This window comes from Microplitis mediator, chromosome 1 (assembly GCF_029852145.1).
Source record: "Microplitis mediator isolate UGA2020A chromosome 1, iyMicMedi2.1, whole genome shotgun sequence".
Classification (NCBI taxonomy): Eukaryota; Metazoa; Arthropoda; class Insecta; order Hymenoptera; family Braconidae; genus Microplitis; species Microplitis mediator.
Genome location: NC_079969.1, coordinates 13,278,231 through 13,304,840, shown reverse-complemented (window position 1 = coordinate 13,304,840; position 26,610 = coordinate 13,278,231). Strand labels below are relative to the sequence as shown.

At 30.2% G+C, this 26,610-nt stretch overlaps 1 protein-coding gene across 2 annotated transcripts; it reads right to left on the bottom strand.

The window, feature by feature from the left end:
- Positions 1-1,416: 1,416 nt before the first annotated feature.
- On the bottom strand, positions 1,417-16,098 carry LOC130675482 (uncharacterized). Of its 2 annotated transcripts, XM_057481217.1 has the most exons (11): positions 15,908-16,098; positions 6,061-6,231; positions 5,637-5,877; positions 5,473-5,541; positions 5,147-5,347; positions 4,850-4,894; positions 3,622-3,766; positions 3,363-3,457; positions 3,076-3,289; positions 2,327-2,470; positions 1,417-1,703 (listed from the first exon to the last, which is right to left on the bottom strand). In XM_057481217.1, exons 3-11 carry the CDS (start codon positions 5,682-5,684, stop codon positions 1,447-1,449), a joined length of 1,218 nt encoding a protein of 405 aa, XP_057337200.1. In that variant the 5' UTR covers positions 5,685-5,877; positions 6,061-6,231; positions 15,908-16,098; the 3' UTR covers positions 1,417-1,446. The 2 variants fall into 2 exon arrangements, 1 of the variants encoding a protein (XP_057337200.1); XR_008991296.1 differs by lacking the exons at positions 1,417-1,703; positions 2,327-2,470; positions 3,076-3,289; ... (4 more) ...; positions 5,473-5,541; positions 15,908-16,098 and adding an exon at positions 6,888-9,634 and having other exon boundaries at positions 5,684-5,877.
- Positions 16,099-26,610: the final 10,512 nt, after the last annotated feature.

Sequence of the window (26,610 nt, the reverse complement as noted above, 5' to 3'; positions counted from 1 at the left end):
GGAGGTCACCGGTGCTATAAGCAGCAGCGGAAGTAGTTCTATGCTCGCCACGAGATCGCGCCCACGGGTTGTTGTGTCTCTAGTAAGAGACTCATTTCATAAGTTTTATATTCCAATGCTGGAAGCAATTTTGGCACGAGTACTCCTCTGTCATTTGACAGAGTGATGAGTACCTTTTTTGTTGGTATCATAGTATATCCTATTTTACATCGTGGCATTAGTATTTATTACCAATGCTTCCATGAATAATAATTCTCAGAAATTAAACTTGGACTTACAAAAAAAAATTATTTTTGTAAAAAGTACAGAGTTTCTACTATATGAACAAAAATTTACAATTTATTTAATACGTTGTATAGGATGAAATTTAAGCGTACAATTTACATTTCCACTGAATCATTCGTGGTGTAAAATAAGTGTAGTTATAGTGTACTCTTTCTTCTATTGAAGCTCCGCTGGGAATAGCGAGTAAGAATCGTGTAATACGATGTAATTTAAGCGTAAAATTTAAATTTTCACTAAAACAGTCGTCGTGTAAAGTCAGTGTAGTATTGGTGTACTCTTTCTTTCATTAAATCTCCGGTGGGAATAGCAGGTAAAAATCGTGTAACCCGGAGGAGTACAGTGTAATTTAAGTTTATGTTGTGTGGAATTTTTTCACATTTACACGGTGGGATTTCAGGGGATTCAGTGGAATCAGATCCGCCAGGGATGGATTGCTAACGGGAATACCGTATGTTGTAAATAGTAAATGTAGTTGGATTCTGTCGTAATATACAACAATAAATGAATATCAGTCCTGTGAGTATTTGTGTGTAGTTTCTCATACAATTAGAAAAATAAGCTAGAAATTTGGTGGGATTTCCAAATCAACCATAGCGCTTATGCCATGGATTGCTAACGGGAATACCGTATGTTGTAAATGATAAATGTAGTTGGATTCTGTCGTAATATACAACAATAAATGAATATCAGTCCTGTGGGTACTTGTGCGTAGTTCCTCAGACAATTAGAAAAATAAGCGAGAAATTTACTGGAATTTCCAAAAGAACCATAGCTTTTATGCTACGTATCTCTATCGGGAACACCGTATATTGTAAACAATAGAAAAATTTGGATTTTATTGTAGTATACAATAAGAAATAAATATTTTTCTCATGAGTATTCATGTGTACTTACTCATCGATGTTGGAAAAAAATCAGGAACATTTTTGGATTTTTAATCAAAACACTGCTTACCTTATATCTTTCGAGGTAATTTTGTGCCTGTTTCGGTTTGTTTTGGACTTTTTGGACAATTTAAAATTTCATAAGAAGTACATATAGATAAATTATTTCCAAGTTATTGAAGGAACAAAGTCTGGATTAAAATATTTACTCCAAAGATTTCTTTAATTATTTTTAGAGCTATAATTTATTGGGTGAATTACATTTTACATGTTACCACTATACTATCTCCAACTTATTTCCTGATTGGTTACCCTCTTCGGATTCGTCTGATGAACTATTTCTTGAAGATGAGGAATCATCAGACTCAGAGTCATCAGTCCCAGAGTCACCAATAATTTTTAACTGATTATTCGACAATCTTTCTATAGTGATATCATCTGCTCGATTTGGACCTGCTGGTTTTACTGAAGTACTCGAAGTTGTTGTTTTATCGACATCACGACTTACTTTGTTGCTTTGACTCCCAGGACATTCTATAATAATAAATAGCATTTTTTACTCAGTTTCCTAGTGGATTTGAGAAATCTCAATATAAAATCTAATTAAATGGTTGAAATATACAAAAAAGAAAAACAAATTCTGAACTTTTGTTAATCCGGACCTGAATGTAACTACTATTGAACCGAATTTAAACTATTTTGACAAAACAAAAATATTGATAATAAACCCCAATTAAACCCAAAATAAAATGAACTGAAAATAAACCAGCTGTAAATTGCAAAAATTAAAATGTACAAATATCCGTACAGCGAATAAATCATCGAGTAAAAACAGTTTGAATTCAGTTTACCTACAGTTTTATATAAACTAAAAATAAACTGGTTTAGTTACGAGTTTATTTAGGTTTGTTTCGCGTAAATGAACTCCTACTTTTAGTTCAAAATAAGCTTTCAAACTCAAGATAAACCTTATTAAAACGATATAAACTGAAACCTAAATTAAATCTATTCAATCGGTTTAACCAGTCCGCTATAGGGTTCACTAGACATTCAGAAGAACATTAATAGTTGTTTGCTTTCATTTGATTTTATAAATAAATTAGTGAGCAATAAAATTTTATCGCTTTAAATACTTGAATAGTATGAAGCTCTTATACCTTTATCATTGACTTTAGACTTTCTCGGCGGACGAAGTAGATCAGCAATTTTTCCTCTTATGTGATCTTCATACATATCCCTTTCAACAAGCAATTCTTGGCCCACTAATTTCTTATTGTGCTTCAAATAATATTCAAAAATATCTACAAAAATATTAAATTTTTATTACAGATTTCAAATGGTATGTAAGGTAGATTTTTCTCCTTATAACATTTTAAAAAATCACACACACAATCTGAGATTTTATTTTTTGATAATTTTACAAATGCTATTTTTCTATATTTTATGTAGTATGCTGCGTAGCAAGGGATGAAACAAGACGATTTCAGACGAGGGTGAAGTTGATTGTCCGAGCCGAAAGTGAGAGTTGATAACACCCGAAGTCCAAAATCGTGCTTTATTTTGTGCCACGCACTATTTTTTTCATAGCTATCCATCGATACTTGGAGTTTTGATGTCCGAAGCCAGTCAGAAGAGGCCAATTTTTTACCGATAGCAAATCACAAAACTAATGTTTTTTTTCAATACACAAATTGAAGTTAATTAACAATGGCTTTTAATTAAATTAATGTTTTTTTTTAATTTAAAGCGCATATTGTTTTTTTAATTTTCCAATCATGACTAGTAAAACAGACATTGAAACTTGCAGTTTCGATGCAAGTGATATGAAAATTTTTTCAACTGTTTAGGTGATTAAATAACTGTTCAAAGGATTTTTTCTAAAATATTATGAAGACATTGATTTTACCTCGAATGGCGAGTGCCTTAGTTGGATCTATTGCAGGTCTTGCTGCACTTTTAGTTTTGTTACAGATTTTACCCTTGACGCTATGCTGTTTTAAATATTGGTCGCCAAAAACTGATACTGCGATATTTTTGACAAACATCGCATTTGTTGATGCAGTGAAGATTGCATTTTTATATGATAAGTGTGGTATCCACACGCCTTGTCCTAAATGTATCTAAAATTTTCGTTAAATCAATATAAATAATGACTACAAATGGATAATTTTGTTAAACTTAAATTTACACTACCATGTCGTTATCAAGTCGAACATAGCCAACAGCAGGTGGCCGATTAAAGTCAATCAAGTCAATCTGATCATCATCATTAAGCATCGATTGTACGTCTAAACAATTAAAAATAATGTGAAGTTGAGTTGTTATATTGTATGATTTATAAAAATAGCTTGAATTAATTAGGTGATATCGCATAAAGTTTACATTATTGACAAAACATAAATAAATGAACAAAGCACAATCTAAAAAACTTGAATGGAAAATTATTGCTTACTCTTTAGCTGCTTCCAATTTTCATCATTGGTAGACAGTTTTTCCACAACAAACTCCTCAAAATTACGAAATTTTTCGTTTAGACCCGATAAAGCCACATTTATTGATTTCAGCAACATCAACATCTCAGAATTATTACTCTGGTTCTAGAACAAAAACATACATGAACAAATTAATCTGGATTAATAAATTAGAAAGATTAATTTTACTAATAGAATCTATATATATTTAGATTATAAACTCTTGTATGTATGAATTAGGGCGTTTCAGAAAAAAAAAATTTTTTTTTTCTCGGAACCAGGCTAAAAAGTTTCGTTTAGATGCCAAAATAGGCCTCTGAAAATATGAGCACTTAATATTAATATTAAGGTTGTCCGTATCGCACTTTTCGATTTCCCATGAGAATAACACAGGAAAAAAAAATTTTTTTTCTGATTTTTGAAATTAATGAACCATAAATTGCATTGTAATGTCCATCAGATATTTTTGTAGGGAATTGAACGCTCTACAAAAAAAGGCTCTTATCATTTTTTTATAAATCCATCTGTTCGAAAGTTATTGGAGCTGAAAGTCAAATCTATCGTATATTTTGAGATCTTTTTACTTTTCTAGCAAAAGTTTATTCAAATTCCGCATTGTTTTCTAGTTATTATCATTTTAATGCTAAACTCATAAAATTAATAGTCTCCTAACCGATTTTGAGAACTTAACATTAAAATAAAAATAACTAGAAAACAATGCGGAATTTGAATGAACTTCATTAAAAATATTATGTAGGAAATAACACTGTCTGCAAAAAAGGTCCTATGACATTTTTTGATAAGTCTGATAGTTTTGCTGGAAAATTAAAAAGATCTCGAAATTTACTAAAGATTTGACTTTCAGCTCCAATAACTTTCGAACAGATGGATTTATCAAAAAATGATAAAACTTTTTTTGTAGCGCATTTAATCCTCTACAAGAATATTTGATGGGCATTACAATGCAATTTATAGTTCATTATTTTTAAAAATCATAAAAAAAAAATTTTTTTCCTGTATAAGTCTTACGGGAAATCGAAAAGTACGATGCGTACAACCTTAATATTAATATTAAGGGTTTAAATTTTCTGAGGCCTATTTAGGCATCTAAACGAAACTTTTGAGCCTGGTTGCGAGAAAAAAAAATCTTTTTTTTTTCTGAAACGCCCTAGTATATACATATATGTATATATATGTGTGTATACATACCTGACCATTCTCTTCATTAACAACTGAGTCTGTATTTTTCTTACGCTGTAATAAAAATGTTTTTTTTTTTTTTAAATTATCGATAGTGAATTATTGGATGTTTATTTTATTATCGATTAATGTCAGAAAATTTTGATTTTATTTAATTTCTATCTCTATTTCAAAAGCTCACAATTTCAAAGTTAATGAATTTATTTTAGAGTTAATAAATTACATTGCAAAATTGTTGATATTCATTATAACTTCCAATTTATTATCAAGTTAAAAAAATCATCAATACTCGACATTTCAACTTACTTTTTTAGAACTATAAGAACACTGATAGCTAGATCGTGATCGTTTTGATCCTGAAAGTCTAACATTTTTTTTCTGACTTTGAGAATCTAAATCATCATTGACTGGAGGATTAATTAAAGTTGTATCATTATCTTTTAGTGAATCATGATTATCTATGGGCGTAAACACATCACCTTCTGCATCATGAACATCTTCAATTGGCTAGTAATTTAATAGTTTAAAATTATATACAAGTACAAAATATGTTAACTGTTGAAGGTAATCATAGTATATTACGTGAAATGTTCCCTAAATGGCAAGTTTTTTATAATTATAGTTTATTATACCTTATTCTTATTATCTATCGCTGACCTGAATTCTCTTCTCAATGGTGTTTCTTTCAAAATCTTTTGTTTCTAGATTAAATTTTGTTAATAAACAATAAGAAAAAAAACGACATTTTAAATTAATCCAAGTTAAATATACCAAATGTTTAATAAATAACACGAACCTTCGTTTTTTTTTTTTTTTTTTTTTTTAACCACTTTTTCATCCACATTTAAGATTTCCTGAAGCGGAGGCGTTATTGAAACATTCGCAATTTCATTGTTGTTCAATAATTCCGAGTTTTCAATACTTTCTTTAGCCATTTCTACACTATTATTTTCTTCATTGATAGTACTTCGTTCATTAATTGCATTCGGATTATTCTCTTTAGTCAAATTATTTTCTTGATGTTTTAAATCCATCATCTATAATAAAATAAGAAAAATTAATTAGTATAATTTATTAATTTTGATCTATTTAATATTCATCATAACTGGTATTTCTTTCGAAATATATTGTTTCTGGATTACATTTTGTTAATAAACAATAAAAAAAAATTCCAATTCATTCAATTTCAATATACCAAATGTTTAATAAATAACACGAACCTTTGCTTCCTTTTTGTTAATTTTTTTGTTGTTCAATAATTCCAAGTTTTTAAAACTTTCTTTAGCTATATCTTCATTATTATCTTTTTCGTTGATAGTATTTCGTTCATTAATTGCAGACGGATTATTTTCCTCAGTCAAATTATTTTCTTGATGTTTTAAATCCGTCATCTATAATAAAATTAAAAAAATTGATTTGTAGAATTTATAATTTTTGATCTATTTACTACTCAACATAATTTGTATTTCTGAAAAATAATTAATTAACTTGATTTCTATATTTAATTTGGATGCAAAACAAACACTACAAGTTGAATAATCGTCGAAAGAATATCTCTGTGACTTAATGATTTTGTTTCCTTTTTGGATTTTGTCCCTATCGGGCCACGTGCCAGAGCTTAAAGATTTTGATACAGTGTATTATTTTTATGCGCATTGTTTAATAGTATATAATAATTTAGTATGATCCAAAAAAAAATTTTTTATTTAATCATATATATAACAAAGTATACATCATACATGACTAGACAAAAAAACTTTTTATAGAAATATGCACAGAGTTATCATTTTCTAAGTAACTTATCTAAATTAAATCGAAAATATATTTATGAAGCAATTACAAAAATTAATAATGTTAGTTTATATAAAAAGGTTTGACCCTGATTAAAAAAAGTGATTTAAAACGATTTGCAATGTTAAATGCCCATAAAAAGAGGGATTCAAAAGTATTCAAAGTATTCAAAAGCATTAAAAAGGATTTAAAATTTTTTATTTCAAATCGTTTTAAATCGCTTTTTTTAATCAGGGGATCACAAAATACATCTTACATTTCGAAGGAAGAGAATCGATTTGATTATCTTATACAGTTATTAAATTCCTAAATGCTCCGGTAGTATTGAAATATAATTTTTGAGTCCGTTGGTAAAAAAAATCAACTTTGCCTCTAAACATTCAATATTTATGAAAATCTCACCACCTTGCACTTCAAGTACTTGGAAAATGTGGGTCAATCTTGATGTACAAAATTCTGCAGGAGCTGTCAAAAGTTCACGTCCATATAAATAGCAAATGTTATTAATAACAACAAAATCGTGAATTCGCATTATTTTTTTTGACGTTAATTGAACAACAGTATCATCAGTTTTTTTTGATCGAGTATACTTTATACTACGAAGAATAATTTTCTTAAAAATACAGCGGTTAAAAGTTTTTATGGATTGGTTTTCTTCAATGTTGTGTTGAAGAATAAGACTGTTAATTCTTGCATTTGATCCATTTGCTTTACCTACGAGTATTGCATTATTAATCGTACATAAATTATTTGGTAAACGTTTGGGATAAAATAGGTTTTTACAGTAATCACGGCAAACGATTGACTCCGTAGCATTATCGATGTTACATTTAATAAAATTTTTTTTTAAGGTTGAAGTAACAATTTCATGAGAAACACCATGAGCAGCATTAATTTCTTGCTTGAAAGTGAATATTTGACTCTCAAATATGAATGTATTGCTTGAAAAAAGTGGCCCGCTTTGTCGCACTGAATGTCCGATATGGAGTAAAGAATGCAAATTGAAAGTCATTGCAGATTTTCCATAAAACTGCTGGCACTCGCCCACGAATTGTAACAAATCTAGTTCGCATTGTATAATATCTCTTTCACTTATATTGTTAGATGATAGTTTAAATATGCTTGAAACAAATAAACAGTATGAATCAAAGCATTCCTTGTTTAGAATTCCAACTAAACAAGGCAAACTATCAAATAATAACCACGATTCCCACTCTGATGCTTTCCACTTAGCCATAGTTTTTATAGGCCTAACTAATCTGTGAATTTCATGTGGTCGTTTTATTTGAAGAAACCGTTTATTAATTTCTTCACGGTGTGCTTGAGTCAAATAATATGAAGTTTTTGCAGTTGTCCATATAGTCCATAATTGTCTTGTGACTCCTAATAGAACACCATGCATATAGTCCAACGGAAAACCCCACACTACATCAAAATGTTTTAAACGCAATAACTCTGATCGTCCTTTTACTCCGTTGATATGTCTACCAAGTCGTTCAACTTCATTTACGTTAGCGATATAGTCTTTATGTGTTCTTAAAGCTGGATCGTTCTCTGTAATAGGATATCGCATTGCAAAATTGTAATGATCTCCAAAAGCATAACACCAACTACAACCATAGTAACCACTGTATTGATAACGGTTTTGTAGAACTGGTCTAGCGACAGAGTCTACACATATTAAAAGGCAATGAAATTTAAAATTTCTTTGCAAATTCGAATCACGTATAGTAACATTCATTCCTTCAGTCATCAGTTTTGTAGCGTTATCAATAAATGCAGATAAGTAAATTTTCATAAACTCAGGACTTGGTTCCGTCGAAGTTAAAAACATTCCACAAAGAATTACATTTTGCTTTTGAATTGGAGCTGAGAGTTCATTTAAATATAGTTGTATTGGCCAAAAACTACGGTTTGAACTTTTAAATGGAGGTGCACCGTCAGTATTTAAATTGTAAGTTAATGTTTGTGGTGAAAAACGTTGTAAGTTTTTATATAACTGTGAATCAAAAATATTGTGAATAACGCCGTCGTTTGTACTTTCATTAAGTTTATTTAATGTGTTTAATAAGTCTTTTTGTACTTTTTCTTCATGCAAAAGAAGTTCCAATTGGTAATCCAAATCAACAATCATAAATTGATTTGAACTTTCTGATGTCAGCTTATATTCAACTTGACAACTTTGACATTTAGTAGATATTGGTTGCATTACTTTACCGTTATTATGCGTGATTAACACAACATTACATGCTTCACAAAAAAAATGAGTATTGATTTTTGATTTCGGTGGGTTATAAGCTTTTGCCCTCGCATGCTGTGAAGCGTTCCATGATGTGAACTCCGGGCCAGCGAATACTTTAACCAGGTCTATTAGATCATCTTCGTCTTGTTTTGTTAAATTTTTCTTCACAGAATATACTGTTATCATCAGTAGAACATCAGAGATAGTAAGCTGTGATTGGGGAAACATCACAATATCACCTTGCAAATGTTCTGTGTTAAATTTGGTATGATTATTATTATCAGATGCACAATTTGATTCATCATTGGATAAGCTGTTTAAATTATCATTCAATAAACAGTCAAAATCATCAGCTGACGAGCGATCAGAATCGTCAACTGAATAATCTCTGTAGTTACGGTTAGATAAACAACTAGAAGTGTCTGAAGAGCTATCAGAATCATCATTAAGTGAGTCTTCTGAGTTGTTGGTTTCAGTGGGTATAGGGTGCTGATCTTTGTCATCAACTCTATTTTCATACACATTCGGATTTTGACTTTCTTCTTCAGTGACGGAACATTCAGAAGCTTGCTGACATAAAAGGCTCCATCGCTGTCTTGTTCTTTTGGAAACACGGTGTAGATTGAAAGGTGATTGTAAGTATTTTTTATTCACTCTTTTCTTTGGATAAGGCTCCATTGAACTTTGGTGGACAGGTGCAGCAATGACATAGTTTTGTAAATTTAAAAAAGAATAATACAAATCTAGTATTAATAAGTATTAGGGTGTTTCATATTTAAGCGATATTTTTTTTTCGGTCCTACCTGAAAAACTAACAATTTATAGAACAAAAAAAATATTCCCGCTTGAAAAAAAATTCTAAGTCAATTAGGGGCTTAGCGCATCTAAAAATTCGATTTTCCATTTAAATAACATAGGAAAAAAATTTTTTTTTAATTTTGAATTTGTTACCTTGGCAATGGCTCATTGTACAAATAAGCCCAGCATAGATTTTTGTAGGGAATTTAACGCTTAACAAAAAAAGTTTCTTATCATTTTTTGATAAATTTATCTGTTCAAAAGTAATTGGAGCTCGAAGTCAAGTTAGAGTAAATTTCGAGATCTTTTTACTTTTCTGGCAAAACTATCGGACTTATCATAAAATACCATAGAATCTTTTTTGTAGACAATTTTATTTCCTACCAATTATCAATCAGAACACCCTAATAAGTATACACTATAAGAAATTTAAAAATTAAACAACCACAATTTTCATACGAAAGAAATAACCTCAGAAGTTATATAAATTCCATACAAGATCACTGTCTTAACTAGTTATTCATAAAAAAAATTTTACTTTTTAAACACCAATACTCAATCGAATTTTAAGAGATTTTACCAAAAAAATAAACAGGTAAAGCGAATAAACGACAGTAATAGAAATATTATTACTAATAATAATATGAATAATAATAATAACAAGCAGCCTACAGTCACTACGTGACTGCCCGAATATTACTATACCAAATTTATAAAATATGATCGCCCCAAAAACAGATTCTCTGTAAATGGTTGCGCCAAGTACACGTTCAACATTGATCTCAGGTTGTATAATAAATAATATTTTCACAAAAAAGGCTGAAATCATAAAACACCAAGTAACTGAGATTTTTAATAATTAAAAAAAAAAAAATTTTTTTTAATAAAAATAAAAAAAAAATACTTGAACGTACTTGGTGTGCGCTGTTAAACTCAATTTCAAAAATTATTTAAGAGTAAGATATAAAAGTAAGATATTCAAAACATATCGCATGACTGAATAATTAATTTTTTGCATTTACGCACACCAAGTACGTTCAAGTATTTTTTTTTTCATTTTTATTAAAAAAATTTTTTTTTTTTTTAATTATTAAAAATCTCAGTTACTTGGTGTTTTATGATTTCAGCCTTTTTTGTGAAAATATTATTTATTATACAACCTGAGATCAATGTTGAACGTGTACTTGGCGCAACCATTTACAGAGAATCTGTTTTTGGGGCGATTTCAAATTTTTTTGTAACAGATAATTTTTATTGATTTTACTACTCTTTCGATAAAAAAATTTTCTCTGGTATGGAATAATATTAATGAAATTAAGTAATTCCTTCAAGCTCCAAATTATTTTTTGAAGAGTTCCAATCCGTTAATTGTATACACATACAATAATTCTAATTTTGCTCTGTTAAGGAGGTTTAAGCGTTACTAAATGACTCAAAAAAGCATCTAAGCTTTTTCATTTCGTCAGCTGACAAAAATATGATTACAATTCTTTTTTTTTAATTGTAAAAATATTTTGTAGTTTATATACATACATTAATTAATGTTTAATAAATTAAAATATTTAAAAAATACTTTCGTAGTAAAAATTTTAAATAAGATATGACACCAGTACTCTTTGATAGAGATATACAAACATGTGTGTAAACGTACATAACCGCTTAAGTCGGGTGTTTAGCAAAAATTTAAATATAAATAATTTCCCTTCATTTAAAAATGGAGAAAAATGTTTATCGCTTAAACTGTTTTATTATACTTCATGTTTGCTTATTGGAGTTTCTACCGAGAAGACCAAAAAAAATTTTTTTTTTTTTCATTTTTTATGTTTTTAAAATTGGCGCCACACAACAGGTGTCTCTGACAGTGTTGCCAAGACGTCTTTCCTCCATGTCGCCTCAACTCACTAACCACTAAAATAATTTTTTCAACTCAATTTTTCTCTATGTTTTAACGATGACAATAACTTTTAAATATAGAATTTGGCTTTACACGTATTCAACTTTCTTATATTCGTTTCTGAGAACTCGAAGTTGGAATGTTGTCAGCGAAAAAAATTCATATTGCTAGGGGCATAGGAGCTCATATATAAAGATTTAATAAACACGGTTTTTAATCATTCTTATCTTAATAATCATACGGTAACTCCTCGTATAATATTAACCATTTCGCGAAGGATGTTATTGTTGAAAAAAATGAAAGTTATTACACAGGTAAATAAATAGTTATCTTCTTTTAACTGTGCAACATCACATGTGGAATATTTATTATTATTTGTATCTATATTGTTAGACAAGTTAAGAAATTATTTTTAACGTTAAACTTTGGCGCGCCACCGAATTAGCGGTAATGCTGCCCCCTGGGCCGAGTTTGACAAAAACGGAACCCCATTGTCGACAAAAACAGAAAAGTCCGAAGTTAACGGAAATTTGACAAAAATTCAAGGAAACTTTTGCTAAAGCAAACTGTGTTATTAGGGTAGTAAACTTAATTGCTTAAAATATAACCATGACATAAGTGTAAATTGACAGAATAATAACCGCAAATTATACTCTAACCCTAATAGCACAGTTTGCTTGAGCAAAAGTTTACTGTACAAAAGTTTCGTTGAATTTTTCTTCAAATTTCCGTCAACTTCGGACTTTTCCATTATTTACGACAAGTTCTATGCAATTTACTATTGAATTTGAGGTAAATTTACTGCCAGAATTAGAATGCAAATTCACATCAAAAGTTGACTAGAAAAAAGTTGTCCTTAATTTTCAGGCAAATTTTATGTCAATTTATCGTTAATTTGATTTGAAAAATTGTTAAGTATATTTTTACGCTCAAATTGTAGATAATTTTACGTATAAATTTGCTTACCTTCTGAAATGGTAGGAATGAACATTACCGACCGCTTTTTTTTCGTACAAGTTTACCTTAAAATTGGAGAAAAATTAACCGCAAATTTTTATTTTCAACTTTTGCTGTGAAATTGTCTGCAAATTCGGGCAGCAGATTTCAGGTAATTTCAATGCAAAGTGGCTATTAGGAAACTTTTGCTGGCATTTTGCCGTCCAATACCAGCCGTAAATTTCGAGTGAGCTGAATTTCTAATTTAACATCAATTTGCAGATAAAGAGGTTATTAAAATAGTTCAAGTCGTACTCATGTTGTTGTCAAACTTAAATATATTTCATCAGATTTCTGTACAATTTGATAGCAAATATATGTCAACTTGTTGTTCGGTTGTTTTTCTATTTACGATATGACAGAAACTTACGGTCAGAATTCGACGTAAAGTTGACTGCCAAGAGCTGATGCTTTTCTCATAGTTGACACCAACTTTCCTGCAACTTTCCCCAATCAAATAGCCAGGATTTCTGAGCAAGAGATTACTTATATTTTTCCGCCTAATCATAGAAGTAGATTTCCGTCGTTAAATTTTACGTTAATAATAATATGCGGGGAAAACGGTTACTGAAGCAGATAACCAAATTTTTTGAGTATACTTTTGCTCACTGAAAGTTTCCATTCATTTGACGACAAATTGTTGCCAATTATAAGTAAGATAAATTCCAATAATTATCAACTGCCACTTTTGGAAGGTAAGTTTATGGGAGGAGTAGCCTGAAAGTTACCGAAAAACAACAATTGTTTTCAATTTGACAGGAAGTCATTCAAAAGTTATGGTTAACTAATTAAACAACAATTCTCTACAGTCGATTCTACGTCAATTTCTGGCAGTTGTATCCCTGATAGCAAAGTTGGCCGCAACTTATCAACAACCTACTGCCGCAACCTGTTGCCAAGTTGGCCGCAAAAGTTGGCATTTCCATAAGTTGACGGCAACTTTCCGAGAAACTTGTCGACAACTTTCAGCTTGTGTAACTGTTGCCGACAACTTGTCTACAAGTTGCTCAGAAACTTGGTGACAGGTTGCGGCAGTAGATTGTCGCCAAGTTTCTGAGCAACTTGTAGTCAACAGTTACACAAGCTGAAAGTTGTCGACAACTTGTCGTCAAGTTGGTCGCAACTCAGGTACACCAACTTTTTGATCAGAAACTCTGGCTATCAGGGATTCCACTCAATCAAAATAACTGTATTTCTTCAGATTCTTTTCCACAACTTTCCATCAACACTTTCTTTCAATTTCATATTGTAGTCAAAAGTTGAAATATCTCATATAATTGGCAACAGCTTGTCGTCAAGTTAATGATAATTTTTGCTGAACAAACATTGACTCGGCAAACCTGACTACCCAAATAGCCATTTTAGCTTGAAATTGACGGTAATTTGGTGTTGAAATTACCTGAATTTTAATGCCTAAATTTGCTGACAATTTGACAGCAAAACTTGAAAATACAAATTTACGGTTAATTTTGCTTCAATTTAAAGGAAACTTTTTACAAAAAAAAAAGTCGGTAATTTTAATTAACTACTCAATCAGTAACAAAAATATTTCCGGGTTTAGTATTGGATAAACGTAATAATAATAAAGTAACACAAACTCTAAAGTAAATTTGAAGTCTCATTCCGAAATATAAATTTGAAAATTTTTAGCGATGAAGAATATTTTTGTACTATAAATCGCAGGTAAATATGGAAAAATAAAAAATTTTAATGTAAACTAAAAATTCATCTAAAAATTTCTATACATACCTAAGGTAAAAGATTCGATAAGGGACTAGTACTCGATCACTCCATGTATTTATAGATCTATATTTATAAATATGATTGGGTGTTAGGTATTTTACCTTACTAAATCATGGAGAATTTTATCAGAATCATGAGAAGTCCAAATATCATCTCATACGCTTAAATTATTCGCATTGTTTTTCGAATATAAAGTAAATACCAATTTATTTCATGCACAAATCAAGCGAAAATTTAAGAAACTGAATTAATAATTGGAAATAAGTTTAAAATTAAATTATCGAATTTGCAAAAGATGACAAATGCTTTGACAACGCGTTTCTATCCACAAATCTTTATAGAATCTTTTCAAATGAGTCAAAAACCGCATAGAAACCAACTCAAGTCTATTGGATACTACACGGTTTTTGACCCATTTGAGCGGATTCTATGGGAACTTTTGGATAGGGATAGCCCTATACACGTACATTCAGTGATTTATAAAATCTAAACGTTATATCCTTTATATTAATTAGGATAAAAACTTGTGATCGCATTAAAAGATTAGACTAGAAGGGAAAAAATGGATTGCAAAGTTTTAAACAATTTATGAGAATTTGTAAAATGCATCTACGTATTTATTAAACCGTAGGAAACTTAATGAAAGCATGTACTAATAGGATCCTATTCGCCCAAACTTTATTGTTGTTCTTAAAGTAAAAAATATCGGAAAAAATTTAATCGGAATATTTCTAAAAATTAGATTATATTTAAAAAATTGTTGTACACGTATATTGGATCGTGTTGGATGTCTCTAAAAGCGTGGTAAGTCCAAATAGAATTTTATACACTAAAATTTTTACATAATATGGAATCAAAATAAGTCTTGGTCATAAAAAAATATGTAAACAATAAACAAATTTTTTTCCCGGTATATTTAAATGAAACTTTAGATTACTAATTAAAAATTTTTAAATAAATTCAATTTTTTTATGTGAAATATTTAGAAATTTAATAATCCTTAAAAGCGCATTTTCCCTATCCAAAAATTCCCATAGGATCCACTCAACTGCGACAAAAACCGCATAGAAACCAATACAGTCTATAGGATTCTATGCGGTTTTTGTCGCAGTTGAGTGGATTCTATGGGAATTTTTGGATAGGGTTGGGTGGTGCGGGATTGAATCGAAAGATTGTTGATTCGACACATAAGAAATTAGAAATTTCCAAAAATATTGGTTAAAAATTTTTAGAAACTGATAAATACTTTGAAAATACATATATGTATTTATTAGATCGAGCGAAATCCCATTAACGCATAGGATATCCAAATACTATCCCATACGTTGGAAATATTTCTTTTGTTTTCAAATTATGAAATATACCAATAATTAATATATTTTTTTTTTTTTCACTAATTAAATAAAATTGTCATAAATGAATTCCAAAAAGTTATTACCACAGCTTATATATAGAAGACACAAAACAGAATAACAAATAAGTGAAAAATTTTATTGAAAAATATTTCAAATTAAATATATATATTTTAAAATTTTCGAAACTAATCGACAATTTAATAAAGTTATTAAAACAGAGAATGTAGAACAATAAATCTTGTACTTACAGATATTATTTCAATTGAAAAATAAGTTTTCGTCAGCGAAATCAGTAACACACGCTGCACTAGAACCTCACATGAACAAATTTCCGGAACGACTGATTTACTGGCGATTGATGAACCCTTTGTTAGACAAGGCGCTTATACACGCGCCGGCACTCACGTGTTGGCAAGTAAGTCAATTGCATCTTCGTTTGTTCTCTACATCCGAGCGACACTAAACCTTCGAGATCTCATGTTACATGTATACATATATATTACATTGTACTGGTCAACTCTCTTCACGGAACTGTAGTAGTATGAGTTACCCCCATGGGTAAAAACAATATATATGAAAATATATGTTTTTAGTATAAAAAAAATACACACAAAAAATATGAATATATATAAAATATGTTTAGAAAATATATTTTTAATAGCTGTTTTTTTGCCGATTTTCGTATATACTTTATTTATTTTAAATGTAATTTAAATATATTAAAAATGTATATTAGAATATACAAAAAATATACTAACAATATATATTTTTATTTTATTTTATATTTTTTTATCATACCAATAATTTTTTTTTTTAATTTTATATATTTTTTACATACTACAAATAAATATTTTTTATATTTTAACATATATTTTGTTTATAATTTTTTTTATGGGGCTAGACAATGAAGAAAAAAAGAGAGAGAAAAAGTATAAAATAAACGTTGAAATAATTAAAAATTACTTTGGCATTAAAGATATTCATATATAAAGAATTCAGAACGAGTACATATTCTCCAATGAATTCCGATTTTTGTGAAAAAAAAAAAAAAAAAAAAAAAAAAAAAAACAATTGATAATTTAGCGTTTAAAATAATAAATCATAGAAATTTTATAAAGTTTTACAAAATTTAAAAATAATCTATAAAATTAAAAAAAAAATTTTTAATTTTATTAAAACCCCTGAGAAATTTTCATAAAATTAATAAAATTTTACAAAATTATTATCAAGATCTGAAAGAGTTATTTGTATGAAATTTTATAAAATTTAATGAAAAAATGTTATCCCGGGAAGTAAAAAATTTATTACAAAACACCCTGATAGAAGAATTTGTAATAACAATTTAATTGTTTAAATCGAATTAACTCCCGAACCGCTGGTTTGATGGAAAAGTTTATTTGAATAAAAAGCATTTTTTTCTGAAACGAACTTCTGTCGTATCGTCAAAAGACGTTTTTTTTTTTTTTTGGTAACTAACGTTATAAACAAATTAATTTTTTCGAAATCCGGATTGGATCGAAAAAAGTGCTGTCGATTGGTGGTATCGACATTTTGTCGATTGTTTCGATCCAATCCGGAAAAAATTCATTTGTTTATAACATTAGTTAACAAAAAAAAAAGGTCTTTTGACGATACGACAGAAATTCGTTTCAGAAAAAATGCTGTCGATTGGTGGTATCGAAATTTTCTCGATTTTTTTTTTTTTTCGTTCATTTTTAACCGCAAAATTCCGGCCTATCGAGCGTTGGATAAGATTTGGTGGAGAAAGAGAGCGCGCGCGATAGGCAGCGCTCGTGCGAGAGGGAGAGGTCTAAGCTCCTGGCTCGTTTTTGCGTTATATTTTGCGAAATCTTTAAGAAACAGAAAACACTATAACATCTTTTTTGTGTATTTTTTCATTCTGAACAATTTTTTTTCAAATGAACTTCCCCATCAAACCAGCGGTTTGAGAGTTATTTTGATTTAAACAATTAAATTGTTAACAATCGTTTGCACCATTTTTGAACAAAAATGACTAGATTTTCGTGATTCTCTGCCCTAAATATGTAAGAAACCGTTGTGACCAGCCAGTGCCATCAAAATGTATACGGGCTCTTCTCTTCAGCCGAAGGACTACTATAAATACTTTGAATGGTTTTAAAAAAAAATAATTCGCCCATATTAAACATGAATTTTGTTTTTATAAATCAAGTAAAATTGTAATTAATGAAATAGAAAATTAAACATTACTAAAAACATTACTAAAAACAATTATAAAATCTGTGCAAATTGAAAACGAATTGGACAACTGTTATGTGAATTTATTTGATTGTGTGGGATTTTACTGAGCGCAGGTAGAATCCAAATGGAATCCCACGAGCCGAAAACTACTTCTCTGTTAAAAAAAAAAAATAAAATAAAATATCTAAAATATAAAACATAACTTATTTGCCAATCAATCAAATTAATATTCAGGTAAAGGATTATTTTATTGAAAAAAAAAATAAACATATTAATTGAAAAATATCTACAAATTTATTTAAATCATATTGATAGTATATTTAGTCCATATAAAATAAATCATTTATTTTATGAGAATCACACAATGAATTCCAATAAAAAACAATCTTGTTGATTCCAAGTAGAATTCATAGTATTTATATAAAAATGATAAATATTTTCTATGTGGTTTAACCAATTGATTCTCACTCATTAAAACAATCGAATTGGTTTCTAAAATACTGTATTGTGTTTTTGTCGCTGCAAATCCAACAATATTTCCTCAGAACCCTTATATCACGATAATTGACGTTCCCTATAAAGTCCAATAAAGAACATTTGATCTTATTGGGATTCACTTATAGCTTATTATTCACTATTCTGAGTGGAATCTCTTTATAGTTACTAAACTTTTTTCGAGGTTATTACAAATAAAATACTATAGAATAACTCCTTATGGCAACAACAATAAAAACCATGCTTCCTATTTTCACAAGAATCATGCATCGCTGACACGAATATTGCCAAACTCACAATAGAAACCAATACAATGTTACAAGTTGAATCCACATTGAATTCATGATTATGCCAAAAACATCAAAACCTCATTGATTCCGATTAAAATTATCGGTATGACTGTACTTGCCCATAGATTCCCATTAATCTTAAAATCCTCTGTATTTGGAATTTTTTCTTTCCAAATAGACCACATAGAAATCAATACAATTTCTATAGGAACGTGTTTGGCTATATTGGATGTTTTCAACAGGGATGCTAGTGGTACATTTTATTGTCATAAGACGGTGAATATTGCATCCTAGCGACACAATTTTTGTCGTGTCAGTTATTATAACTATAAAATACTTAATAATTTTTATTATGCTCAATACGAAATGTATTATGTTCAAGAAAGAAATTTTTGTCGGCCGCAACGATATTTTATTATGCTTCAATACAATTAGTAACAACACGCATAACATAAAATATTGGAATATCATACGGTTTCAAGTTTAGTGGGCTAGCATAATAAAAATTTATGGATTTTCACATAAAATTTCATGGAATTTTCACCTTCATTTTTCTCCGTGTACGATGTAACATTGTACTTTTTATAGCTTCCATCGTATTATAACAGAGGCAACACTGTAATATTTATTTTGTTAAAAAGTAAATAGAAATATTAAATGTACGAATAAATATAGTTTTTAAAGTGTAATTTTTATTTATTTTTTTTTACGATGTTAAATTGTAATTTTTGCAGTAATTTTTAATCCTAAAAGTCTTTGTTAAAATTACGATGTTAAATAGTAAAAAATATAACCCACATAATAAATTTTGAAATAAAACATTTAAAAATTGACATTAATAAAAGTATAGTCCGAGATTACGATGTTAACATCGTAAATTTTGGTAGAATTTTCTTTCCGTGTATGTTACGTAAATATGATATTCAAATAACATCACAGTTATATCACCAATGTAACATGTACGTCACATTAACATCACATTCACGTTCATCATGTTACGTAACAATGTTACGTAAATGAGTGTGAAATTGTGATATACATGTTATGAAGATGTGATGTACATGTGACTTACGATTTCACGTAACCGGAAGTTTTCGTTCTATAAATGTGACATCCCTGTTACGTTGATGTGTTTACTGGGGAATCGTCGATTGATGATTAAAGAGGATTAAAAACGATGAACTTTTTAATCGTTTTTAATCTTCATGCACGACCAGAAATTGCTATATATTATTTTACGGTTAAAGACGATTCGTGAGGATTAAAAATTTTAAATCCTCATAAATCGTGTTTAATCGTAAAATAATATTGCAATTTCTGGTTCCGAATGAAGATTAAAGACGATTCATGAGGATTTCAAATTTTTGATCCTCATAAATCGTTTTTTATCGTAAAATAATTAATCATCATTTGAGGATTAGAGACGATTCAATGTGAAAAACCACGAGAGGATTATGACGATTAATGATGATTAAATTTTTAATCGTTTTTAATCCTCACGAATCGTATTTTCTAATCAGGGGAGAGTCTTTCCAGGGTAAAACCAGAAAGTTTTCAGAACGAATTCAAAGTTTTTTTTAGAGTTGAACCACAGTTTAACCGGAGCGAATCTAGAGTGCAACCGAAGTGCACTACGCGTGTCCTCAAGGTGTATCTAGAGTAAATTAAGAGGAAAAATTCTCAAAAAAGTTTAACAAAAAAAATTTTAAATAATGCTCAATTTTACTTATTAAAACTATATTTTGGAATCCCGGGAAAAAATGATCAGGCCTGACCATGCCTGTTCATGTATGATCAGGCCTGAAATTAGACCTGATCATGCCTGTTCATGTATGAGGCGTTAAATACACTCAGGCCTGTTCATGGCTGTTCATGTCTGTTCATGCCTGACCATGTCTGGTCATGTCTGAAGCGTTATATGCGTTCAGGCCTGATCATACCTGTCCATGCCTGTCGATGTCTGTTCATGCATGTTCATGTCTTTTCATGTCTGGAGTGTTAAATACAGTCAGGCCTGATCATACGTGTCCAGGCCTGATCATGTCTGTTCATGGCTGTCCATGGTTGTTCATGTCTGAAGCGTTAACTACGCTCAGGACTGATCATACCTGCCCATGCCTGGTCATGTCTGTTCATGTCTGAAGCGTTGAATAAGCTCAGGCCTGATCAGGCCTGTTCATGCCTGGTTATGTCTGTTCATGTCTGTTCATAGATATAAAATTTTTTTGACCAAGAATCTATCACGTATAACCCGGGAAAAAAGGATCAGACCTGATCAGACATGAACAGGCATGAGTCTTAAGACTTTCAGTACTTGAAGTTCGTACGAGACCTATTTTTCAACTCAATCTCTTAGGTCAACAGGTAACGAGGCGAACTTTCAAGCGCAAGGTCCACGGTTCGAATCCTAGACACTCCCATATTTTTTATTTTTTTTTCATTTTTATAGAAATAATTATATATAATTGTATATAGTTATGCATAATTATATATAATTATATAGGACCATTTTTTATATATAATTGTTTTACCAGAATGGGCATGAACAGGCATGAACAGACCTGAACATGCCTGATCAGGCCTGGTCAGGCATGGTCATTTTTCATGTCTGTTCAGGCCTGGTCAGGCATGGTCATTTTTCATGTCTGATCAGGCCTGAAGACTCATGCCTGCTCATGTCTGATCAGGCCTGAACATTTTTTCCCGGGATGTTTAGAAAACATTTAAAAAATTAAATTTTTTGACTTCCCGCTAAGAAAATCGACGATTTTCGAAAAATTGGGAAGTTATTGTTTTCACCCCGATTTGCGAAAATCGAAATTTCATCAGATGTTGACGTTTTGAGGTCCTAGGAAGCTATTCTGACTCCTTTCAGAATGATGTCCGAGTGTCTGTATGTATGTATGTGTGTGTGTGTGTGTGTGTGTGTGTGTGTGTGTGTGTGTGTGTGTGTGTGTGTGTGTGTGTGTGTGTGTGTGTGTGTGTATGACCGGTCTATAACTTTTTAACTAATGAACCGATTTGGATGGTTAAGGCGGCAATCGAAAGAGCTTCTTGGCCATCAACTTTTCTGAAAATTTCAGATCATTTGATCAAGTAGACTCGATAATATTGGCGAATTACGAAAAAAAAATTTTTTTTTTTAGTTTTTTATTGATTTCTCAGAAATGACTTATACGATCAACTTCAAAATCTAACCAGCTCTAGAACTTCATAAAACGCGTCGATTGCCGCCTTAGCCATCTCAATCGGAGTATTCGTTCGAGAGTTATCGCGGAAGAAAGAAATGGTAAAAACCGGTTTTTTGCGAATATCTTTGAAACAACTGAACTAAAAAATTTCAAAATCTTATCAGCTCTAGAACTCAATAGAATATCTCAATTGCCGCCTCAACCATCGAAATCGGTTAATTTGTTCGTGAGATATCGTGGGAGAAAGAAATGCTAAAATCGGTTTTTTTCGAAAACAATGGCATACGAAAGTATTTTCGAGCTCGAAAGTGTGTTTACAATAATGTTTTCGAGCTCGAGGAGCTTGGAAACAGCGGGAAGTATTGGGGCTGGCCCGCAGGGTCAACCGATAGACAGATTTTTTTTATAAAATTTTGGGGCCACCTCGTTTTGCCTCCCCTTCCCTATGTCTTAAAATATCCCGGGAAAAAATGATCAGACCTGATCAGACATGAACAGGCATGAGTCTTCAGGCCTGATCAGACATGAAAAATGATCATGCCTGACCAGGCATGTTCAGGTCTGATCAGGTATGTTTATGTCTGTTCATGTCCATCCGGGTAAAAAAATTATATATAAAAAATGGCCCTATATAATTATATATAATGTATAACTATATTCAATTATACATGTATATATTAATTGCTATAAAAATAAAAAAAATAAAAAATTCGGGCGTGTGCAGGATTTGAACCGTGGACCTTGCGCTCGAAAGTGTAACTCGCTACCCACTGACCTAAGAGATTTAGTTGAAAAGTAAGTTTCGTATGAACTTCAAGTAATAAAAATCTTATACGTGATAGATTCTTGGTCAACAAAATTTTAGATCTATGAGCAGACATGAACAGCCATGAACAGACATGAACATATATGACCAGGCATGAACAGGCATGGACAGGTATGATCAAGCCTGAGCGTATTTAACGCTTCAGACATGAACAGACATGACCAGGCATGGACAGGTATGATCAGGCATGAGCGTATTTAACACTTCAGACATGACCAGGCATGAACAGGCATGGACAGGTATGAACAGGCATGATCAGACCTGACTGTATTCAACGCTTCAGACATGAACAGGCATGAACAAACATGACCAGGCATGAACAGGTATGATCAGGCATGAGCGTATTTAACGCTTCAGGCATGGTCAGGCATGGACAGGTATGAACAGGCATGATCAGACCTGACTGTATATAACGCTTCAGACATGAACAGGCATGATCAGGCCTGAGTGTATTCAACGCTTCAGACATGAACAGACATGAACAGGCATGGTCAGGTATGATCAGGCCTGATCATGTCTAATTTCAGGCCTAATCATACATGAACAGGCATGATCAGGTCTAATTTCAGGCCTGATCATACATGAACAGGCATGGTCAGGTCTGATCATTTTTTCCCGGGATATAAAAAATAAATGTATGAAAATATTTGAAAAATATATTTCAAGTACATCAAAAATATATAATTTTATCATATCCCTGTTGAAAAAATCTCATAGAATATCATAAAAAAAAAAGTTTGGAAAATCCAAATGAGCATGCCTTAAGTGGTCGTGTCATACACGAATTATTTAGATTAAATATTTACGTTACGATTTGTTAATTTTTTCATAAAGACTCCCATTTTTTTCTGTTTTTTTTTGCTTACATTTAAGGAACTATTAAACTCATTTATTATAATAGAAAATTATTATAGGAAATATTAAAAAATTCCCGCGGACAGAATGGAAATCTTTGTTAACGCCATCTAGCACACTCCGATAGAAGAAGGAGGTCTTCACTAACTCTGTTTATATATTTTTTTTATATATGGCAGCCTGAGATGTAAATTTTTTAGCTTCGACAGTACACATTTTATTATTTTATTATCGAACGAATAATAATAGAGTTGTGGTTTTTTAATCAGTTTGTTAGAATGAATTTACGGATATATTGAAATAAAATTTAAAAGAATTAGTTTTGTTTTTCGAAAGTTATGGAGATTACAAGAAGAGTGTTACATGTATTTTACAGGATTTTTTCTGAAAAATTCATTTTTTATCCAAATTGTGGGTTGGACCAGCTGTTTATCGTTTAGAAAAATGACCATTGACGTTTTCTTTTATTGGGGCATAAAGGCCGATCTACTTTAACCACTATATTATTATTTATTTAAATAAAACTCTGACGGACTCCAGTTTATTTATTTTTAGGCGAGAGTAGAGCATACCTACGCTCGCGCTTAAGGCATGCAAAACTTGAAATTTATTCTATGAGATTTTATATGTGCATTTGTCCACGAAAATACTCATAGAAACTCATCATCATTGAAGTTCATCAGAACCTAAGAGATTTTATAAGTAGCATCAGTCCCTCATAAAATCTTATCATATTTAAATTTCTTATCGAGATTTTTATGGGTTGTAATTGATGAAAAGGATTTCTTATAGGAACCTATGAGCTCCAGTCATTATTATAAATATTTATGAGAATTTATGAGCAAAATAAAAAACGAAAAAAAGTCATTCCGAAAGATTAAAAAATAAACCTGTGTCAATAAGAAAAAGTTTGGAAAATCCAAAAGTGCACGCCTCATAACGCTTATTTAATTTTGAAGTCAAAATAACTTGTTTCCCTCAATTATAGAGTAAAATAAAAAAAAAGGCCATTCGGCAGCCGAAATGGAAGTAGATTTCTCATTATTTATTTTTTTTCACTGTTCAAATAAAAGTTAATAATGAAATAAAGTTTTTTTTTACATTTTTTTAAAAATTCTAGAGATGATAAAACAAAAAAATCAAAAAATTATAAGTATAATGCCAAAAATTGAAGCTAACTAAATGAGATTAAGAAGAATTTTTGATGATAATGCACTATATGTTTTGATTTGACGTTATTTAAAGATACGTATGCATATATTCAAACTACCGGACCAATGGTATTCCGGACCCTATTCGAAAAATTATGATAGATTATGGTTTTAATGCTCGAAAATTCTACCATAAGGACAAAGGCGATAATTTGCTTTCAATAAAATCTACTAATGAAATATTTTAAGATTAAAAATTGATTGTCATACATCAAAGTGTCATACTTAAAATTAGTACTAATATTTGAAATAAAAAGCCTATTAGAACATCAAACGATGAGTAGATATAGAGAACATTATCATCATAACTAATGTTAATCTTGTTATTGACATATCATATCATTTATACACTGTCGATAAAACAAAATTGTATATACCCACTGAATTGAGATGTTTGGATTTTATAAGTGTCACACTGCGATAATATGAATTTAAGTAGCTCCATGAATTTACTCAGAAGTAGAAGAACTAATGCAATAGCAAAATTTCATTAAATGAATGGTAAAATAAGTAATTTCAGTGGTCTAGGCATATATATAGGCATTAAAATTGAAGCTTATTTGAAGAGCTTTCAGATAAATTTGATATAAAGTCGATAAGTTATCACATTCAAAAGATATTGAAGGAAGAATGAGTAAAAATATGAATTTTGGACATTTTGAAAATTTTGAAGTGCTATAACTTCTAAACTAATCGACCGATTGAGCTCATTTTCAAACTCGAACGAGGTAGTCACCCACAACATAGGTATACTAAGTTTCAAGGTGATCGGTTTGAAATTGTGGCTATAATCAAAGTGAAAACCTGCATAAAATCAGTTTTTATAATATTTTGGAAATGTTCAAAACCATTTATCTATTAGGAAAAATGGTCAAATCAATGAACTGTATAGTCAAAATTGTAGGCAATCGAACGAGCTTTCACATATAACAAACGAAAATAAGCTATCTCTTTCCGTTTAGAAGTTACATGCAGTTAAAGCGGCAAACAAGTTTTTTTTTTTAATTTTACAGAATTTCAATTAACCATAACTTCTAAACTTATTGGCCGAATTGGCTCATCTTCGAACTCATCCAAGGTAATCGTCCATAAAATAACTATACTAAGTTTCATTAAGATCGGTGTAGAATTACGCAAGGTTACTAGAATAGGAAGGTTGGGTCAACCATTATCCCAATGTTATATTGTGTCGCTGGTCTCTTTCTAGGGATAAATGCTGGTCTACCAATCAGCTTTCCCGAAGCATTTGGATAAATTTTCAATACTCTACAGAGATTTGATCTGTGCTCTATAAGTAATTAAAAGTAAAAACCAAGCGCGATAGATAAGAAGCAGCGAATGGTAATATTTTTATATATTAAATTTGAAAACTAAATGCCGCTGATTTATATAGAGTGTAGGGAAAATGTTTCAATAGAAAATAATTATGTTCAAATTTAATTTTGCAATCAACTAAACTAAATTTGTAAAGGAACATGGAGCTAGAATATGATCGTTCAAAAATTTTGGCAAAAGAACTTTTTTTTTTTTAATGTGGTTTTTTTAACTCAAAATAAGTTACTAACTAGAAATTTTCATGAAAACAAAATTTTATAAAACTTCTTGGACAACGATTATTTCATAGTAAAATGAAATTAAAATTAAAAAATTCAATGAAAATTAAGTCTTTTATACAAGCGAAAAGACTACACGGAAAAAAGAGCAGTTGAAAAATTACAGTTTCTACTGTAAAAACAGGCCTTCGGGGCAAAAATCTTTAAATATTAAAGTTCAAACTGTAATTTTAGAAATTTTTTGTAGCAATAAAATTAATATAATTTCAAGTGGCAAATTTTACAGTTTGAAATGTAATTTTAGTTAAAT

Excerpts from the sequence above, each read along its gene's own strand:
- LOC130675482 (XM_057481217.1), bottom strand. The coding sequence starts at position 5,684 with ATGTGGATGAAAAAGTGGTTAAAAAAAAAAAAAAAAAAAAAAACGAAG. Across the intron at positions 5,542-5,636 it reads AAAAAAAAAAAAAAACGAAG|AAACAAAAGATTTTGAAAGA; the intron begins GTTCGTGTTATT and ends AATTTAATCTAG. Across the intron at positions 3,767-4,849 it reads TTAATGAAGAGAATGGTCAG|AACCAGAGTAATAATTCTGA; the intron begins GTATGTATACAC and ends TTTTTGTTCTAG.